Consider the following 7,285-nt stretch of genomic DNA (forward strand, 5'->3'; position numbering starts at 1 on the left):
TTTTCAGCTGTTTTTAGCAGTGCAGTGCTGCACTCTGGTAGATTTGTAGAGAACAAGATTAACCTTTGTGTATTTGCATGTTTTTAGTGGTCTGTTGTGTTGACAATATTATTTTATTATCTTGTAATTAATTTGGTTCATATACTTTTTAAATACCAATCTGCATTTGTTTAAAGTGTTGTATAGTGAGAATACTTGAGTGAGTAACAGTCCTGTTTATTGTATTGATCTTACCGGTTTCCTTGATTTGAAACTACAGCATCAAAAATGTCTATGGACGTTATACCAAAAGATTTGAGATCAGTAAGAGCATGTTTAGTATGCTCTCTTATAAAGGTAGGTTAAATTTTAGTCATCATATTGAATAGCAATGATGTACCATTTTCTAAATTTTAGTTAACTGAAGTTGTAAGTATTAATTTTTCATTTCAAGATTGCAGCCATTGAACTTGGTCTAGGCTTTCAATTTGGATATACAATAGATTGGTTGGGAACTTTTGTAGGTATTTATTTAGTCTTTCTTAGGCTGGCGACTAACAAAGGACATGCATGGTGAACATATTTTTTGTTCTCAGAAATGTCGTTATACGTTGTTGTATCATCACTGCAAAAGGCTTCAAACAAAAGTTTTGAGTTTAGGTTTTTGTACCTTTGATTTTTTAATGTTAACTTTCTTTGCAGATCCATTTAAAGTTTTTTCACCATTACAATTTGTAATTTTCTAATTGTTTATAATTATATTGTTTCTGGTTGTTTATTTCATGTTGGTAGCCTCTCGCTGACAACAAAACGTGCATGATGTGTGTTTGCATGATAAAATGCATTTACACACATGTTTATCATGCATTTCCTACCGTGGGTGGTCAAATTAACAAAGATTGAATACAAGTCTTTCATAAGAGATTTGAATTTTTGAATTGCTGAACATTTTGATTAGCAGGCTAAACCAATAGCCTACTTCTATCATTGCAGAAAGGCTTGATTAGAATGCGTTTGTTATAGGCTAAGTAGGTTAGAAATCTATCATGAAATTATTAATAACTAATTTATGAATAGAAATCATCAAGCAAAAATGAATCTTATTGAAATATTTATATACCCTATTACATAAACCACCAGTGAGAAACCAAGTGTCTGAGCGAGTCGTGAGCTATTGAGGTAGTCTATTAGTTCTTATTAAGCTTATTACTCTAGGGTCGCCAGCCGGGATTCCAGATTCTTGCGGCCGGCTCGTGTCTCTCTTGGAAATTGGATTTCAAGTTGATTTCTACTAATTTGCTGATTTCACACACAGTGTAAAATCAGATTAGCCTCCCGGTTGCTGGTGTCCCAGCATTCTTTACACACAGCCACCAATGTTAGCTCTGCTGGTATCTGACTGGTTACCCAGCCTGGTGGTTTATATAGTATGGTTCTGGGTCTAATCTAACCAATCATTTAACACGCCTACATTTTTCAATTTTATTATTGTTATTATAAGTACTTATAAAGAATCCCTATTTTTGAATTTTGAGCTCAGAACATACACTATTGGTTATTAATTACTCACATTAGGGTTATCATTTACTCAACTTCAGAGTAGGCCCATCAACAAATAATACAGAACGGTGGTATCTTATATATTTTACTATACTTCGTGTGTAAAATTCCCGGGAATTTAAGATCGAGGAAATATTCCCAGGGAATTTAAGGGAAATATTTCCAAAAATCATAAATTTCCGGGAATTTATGGGAACTTGAGGAAATTTATGTTTTCTTACATGATAAATGACCGAAAAAGACGTTTTCTGTTACATATGGTACCTCAGTTACCTGTTATACAACAGGTTTATGTGAGAAATATAAGGATGAATAACTTATAAATTGTAGTAAGTTCAAAGAAAACAGTAATTTGAAGCTCATAGACTGAAAGGAGAAATGAGCACTCATTCAATTGCACCAATATTATTATGCTACTCTCATGTCTTACAAGTTGAATAAGATTTTTTTACTTACTAATAAATGCCTGTAAATCAGGTAAACAAAGTATTGAGTGTAATTTAATTTTCATTGCATGATTTTATTCAATTTCTCCGCACAAAAATAATTGACCCCCTAAATAAAGATTAGAATAGAATATTAATTCAACAATTAGAAATTATAAAATACACCAAAATAGGCTTAACTAAAAAAAGGAGCATACTCCAGTTTAATTCAATATAATAAAGAAAATAATTCCACAGCTCACAACCTTTCAATAGTCATTGAGGTTTACTTAACTTGTAATGAGATACTAGTTCAGGCAACGAATGCTCAAAAAGATATAGAGAGAAAAGTTTGGAACCCAATTTTGACCTCGCAGTCCATAAGGATAGTGAGGGGGTAAGGTAAGCATATAAAAAGTCCTCACTCTTAACCACACTCAACACTATAACTGCTATAAAAATTGATGGAAATCATAAAATGATGAAATAATACATTAAATTGAAGAGAATTGAATGCTCTACAACTTACTGTCTTTTAAATACTCCTATAATCCAGTCAATGAAAGATTATAGAGGGAAAATTTTGAAACACAATTTTTGACCCTGTAGCTCTTCTTTTAAGGATAGTAAGGGAGTAATCATATTAAAAGTCCTCACTCCTACCCCCTGTGTAAAAAAATACATTTTTTCGATGCATTCTTGTTGAGTAATGAGCCCTGAAAGTGCAAAATATTGGAAGAACAACTGTCTTTACAAAGATTTTACACTTTTAAAAGTGAATATCTCAAAAACCAAAGAATATATCACAAAACTCTACTGTACAGAACTTGTAGGAAATTTATCTAGCTTAATTTTTACTCAGCCATGTCGCTGAAATGCATTGTTTCCCAGTTACATGCGTGTCAGCCAGAATTAAACAAATGCAACTTTTAAACTACGCTCATCCCTCAAGGAGTAGGGATGAGGACTTCTAATATGTTCACCTTCTAACTAGCTCAAACAAAGCTGCGAAGTCAAATATTGTGTTTCAAACATTCCCTCCCAATTTCCTTGAAAATTGATCTATTGTTTTTAAACTGAAGATTTCACACTCAACACTATAACGGCTGCAACAATCGTTGGGAGATGCGTAAAATAATGAGACCATAGATGAAATTGAGGAAAATATAATGTCTATGAGTCCATGATTAGCACGGATTTTTTCAATGAATCGTTAAAAAGTTATAAGGCCAAAAAGATGAAAAAATCGGAGCCGGAAGGGTTTTTCTTCAAAATGTGATACCTTAGAGAACTCATAACTAGAAAACTATGAGAGATATGGGAAAATATTGGGAATGAAACTTGTAGGATAATTTTTGAGCTTTAATATTATGATTGTGTTCGACAAAAATTTCCGAAAGGCGCATATTGTAAAAAACAATAATGCAAAAACATAATATATGGCACTCTCAAACCACCCCCACCACCTTAGCACAGGGAGTAGGAGTGAGGGTTTTTGATATGCTTACCCCCTTAAAAGAGCTACTGGGTCAAAAATTGTGTTCCAAAATTTCCCCTCTATAATCTTACATTGACCATAGCTTAATCAATTACTACAAAAAGTATAATCAAAAACTACAATTGGAAATTAACCAAATTGCGTTCCTACACTCATCGTTGGGTGGGCAAGTTTTTAAAAAATATCTTTGAATCATTCATGTTTCAATTGAAATTTGAAACCTTCAAGGGGTTTCAAACCCCTTGTTTGAAACCTCAATGTTTCAAACAAGGGTTAAGATTATCATAAGTTATATATGTTGAAATAATCAATCAATTTTTTTTCAGTCATTCGAACAATTTGAATATGATGGCTGTGATAACTGCGACGAATTCCTCAGAATGAAAAACAATAGGGATAATGTCTATGACTGCACTAGTTCAAATTTTGATGGGTAAGTAAGTGGTTCTATAAGCAGGTTATCTAATTTTAATACTTTGAAAAGTAATTAAATTTTGTGGTATTACATAATTTCCTTATTTGAGCAAGGAAATTATATATCATTCGAAAATATATGTATCATTCGATTTTCAAATTGAACAATGAAATAGCAGAAACTTCCATCCCACCGCTTGCTCTTATATGACGATATTTATTCAATTTTATGATTTCATCTTTCCTCGGACTATTACTTTACTATCTCTTACTATTTTTTTGAATTTGTAGAATTGTAAATAAATATCAAATTTCCAAGAGTTAGAACTCGTTACACTATAATTAATTATGTTATAAATATATTATAAGATTATTGATGAAATTATTTATGAATGTCTCAGCTTGTGCTGGGGATATCACATGAACATTTCAATATTACTTGCAAATTTTAACTCTGTTTCCTGTACTTTTATAGATTATGTATGGAGTATGGTATTATAATAGCCTACTTTAATTAAGCTATGATTTAATGAAAAAATCTGAATCAAGTAAAATTTCATATTTTATTAATATTATTAAAAGTAAGTTTTTCACACAAGATGTTGGATGCTGAGATGTTTTATTAACAAAAATTCTTTATCGATAATGAATATACATTGAAATCTATACCACTAATACAAACATGGTTTGAAATTGACTGAAATTTGATCAATCTTGCAGTTTCAAATTCTAATTAATGATAGGCCTATTGAATCGTAATTGATGTCATTTTATTTTAGTAACATTTACCAAAATACATTTGTTTTGCAGAATGATTGCTGTAATGAGTCCTGAAGACAGCTGGGTCTGTAAATGGCAGAGGATAAGTAAGTATCCACCTTCATCTATCTTAGAATACTATTCAAACAATAGATTGAACTGATTTCTAGCATTGCTGTTTGATTCAAATCAAAACCAGTCCTCTGACGGAAAATTTTTCTATGAATAGTACCAATTTGAAATTTTTATTCATGAACTCCTATAGTAGGATACAGACTAACTTTGCGTCTTGGGGCTCCCCCACACGTTGAGTTCGAACGTTTTTTAAAAAGCAAGCAGATTTATTATTACTTACTGTACCATGAAAAAACCCAGAAATAGCCCATAATAACAAATTTTATTTTTTCGGCTTTCAGACTGGAAGACGAAAATTTCAAACCAATCTTGGGCTAGATGTAGGTCAAGTATTCATGAATTCACTTAGGTCATGAATTTATCATATATTCATGTGTAGGTCTCATGGTTTGGTTCACACATGAGAGATCGGCTTTCAGTCCGGCTTAAATCAAAAGCAGTGAGTTGGTTTATTCCTTACTTGCCTGCTAAAAACCAGAAAGCGAACAAGCTATGTCAAGTCCGGGTGCAAATGTCATTCCGTAGTCATTTTTGGGTAACAGCCGTGGAAGATGCGTCAATTTCTTCGTAAGGTCTAGCATAATAACACAGAATACAGTATGGAAAAACGCACCAGAAATCATGCAGGGTTTTCTTTCCAGCGCCCTGCTGGAGAACTCATTTTTTGACGTACCGTACAGCGCATGAAGATATATCGTTAAAAAGTTGAAAAATCGCTCTAAATTTCATAGATTTAAAATTTTTCTGTATCTCTTGCACAAGAAAATTTATAATGGAATGAAATTTGAAAAAAATTAGAAAAAAGTTTTTTTGGGTTTTTGAAGGTTATAACTGAAAAATATGCGTTTTAGAGGATTTTAAAAATATTTTCGTCCAAAAGAACGGTTGAATATCTTGAACGGTTATTGAAATACAAGCGATATTGCAAAACCCTGAAATTTTGGCGGCCATCTTGTTTTGGAGGTGTTTGCCTGTGATTTCTTATCACAGGCACCTTATTTGATGACTTATCAGCATCGCGATCCTTATTATGCTAGATCTAACGAAAAGATCGATACATCTTCCACAGCTGTTACCCAAAAATGACTAAGGAATGACATTTGCACCCGGACTGGACTTATTATAGTGTTTAGAAATTTAAATTTATAGAGTTAAGGAATTCATCTAGGTTTAACAAACCTGTCAATTTCAAAATGTGACAAACCGGTTTTCTCAAATTATACCAATTATCAAGGCATGGGGGTATGATGAGTTACTGTAAGATAACAATATTGAATTAAAGTCACTGTTGCATTTGTGATTGCTATGTGTTTATTGCTCAGTTATGTTGAATATACATAAAGTATTAGATTCATATTAGTTTTTGTTTCAAATTGCTGTTGAACGATTTAAAATTGATGTAAAAATGTTTTTTTTTGAATTATCACAATTTTTAAAAGTGATTGATAGCAAACACATCAATTACTGCTTGAGTCAGTTTTTACCATGATTCAAACCAACTCCAATCCTCAAGTCCAACGATTTGTGAACCAAAAGTAATATTATTCTACTTTCATTTGAATCTCTTTCTTTCTTTCTTAATCTTCTGAGTATGATCATGATTCTGAGTATTATGATTCCTCATATCGATCAACCACCAAAATCACAAGTTTCAAACTTGAATGGTTTAATAATTCAAATTCACTTTTTTCATTTTTACAGACAGGTTCTGCAAAGGAGTGTACGCTATCTCGGTGGCAGGTAGACTCCCTCAGAGCGTAGTGAGAGAAATGAAAAGCAGAGGAATTGTGTACAGGCCTCGTGACATGAGCCAACGATGAAACGTTTTCATCCTAAAAGTGATTGATCGTGAATAAAGACGTGAAAAGTGTGTAAATATCATGTTTCAGTATTTTTCTATTGACAATTTATGTAATACTTATTATGGGGTCTAATCATAGCTCATCATACTTAAAACACCGTAGTGGTGTTGTTGTAATTTAACCTTTCGTTTTTGATGAGAATAAATACAATTTTCAAATTTATGAGAATAAAAGTTGATTGAAGACATTAGACCTGTATGTCCTGCATGCTGGTATTGATAATGGATATTTACTTGCTATAATTTTTACTTATTAGGGCCCGTTTTTATGATCGCTATTTCAGGTCTACTTGATGTAAGTGGCAAAATGTCAAGATTCATCTCGTTTCTAGTACAACTCAATTATTGTTCATAAGCCAGGGTTCTGATACTATATTTGAGTAAGTAGTAATAACATGTAGGATTTAGATAAAAAGGTCACTTTTATTTTATTTATTTTTGTATCACGTACTTAGAAATTTGAAGACTTGATGTGATTATCTGAAGTTCTGAAACACTTCTCAAACAGGAACACTTGGAGCCGCATTCATGAACGTTGCTTGTTTGAAAGTATGGCTTGTACTGGTTGCACAAAAGCCGGTTTAATTTTAATCGTGATTAATTTCACGAAAATCAATCGGAGAATAAGCATTCTTTTCGAAATAGTCTTCTCTG

The 7,285-nt window shown here is 32.3% G+C and overlaps 1 protein-coding gene across 1 annotated transcript; it reads left to right on the plus strand.

Annotated features, from left to right (window-relative positions):
- Positions 1-37: 37 nt before the first annotated feature.
- On the plus strand, positions 38-6,800 carry LOC111053685 (transcription elongation factor SPT4). Its single transcript, XM_022340603.2, has 4 exons — positions 38-336; positions 3,789-3,895; positions 4,687-4,742; positions 6,472-6,800. The coding sequence occupies exons 1-4, from the start codon at positions 268-270 to the stop codon at positions 6,588-6,590; spliced, it is 351 nt and encodes a 116-aa protein (XP_022196295.1). The 5' UTR covers positions 38-267; the 3' UTR covers positions 6,591-6,800.
- The last annotated feature ends 485 nt before the right edge of the window (positions 6,801-7,285 follow it).

This window comes from Nilaparvata lugens, chromosome 10 (assembly GCF_014356525.2).
Source record: "Nilaparvata lugens isolate BPH chromosome 10, ASM1435652v1, whole genome shotgun sequence".
Taxonomy (NCBI): domain Eukaryota; kingdom Metazoa; phylum Arthropoda; class Insecta; order Hemiptera; family Delphacidae; genus Nilaparvata; species Nilaparvata lugens.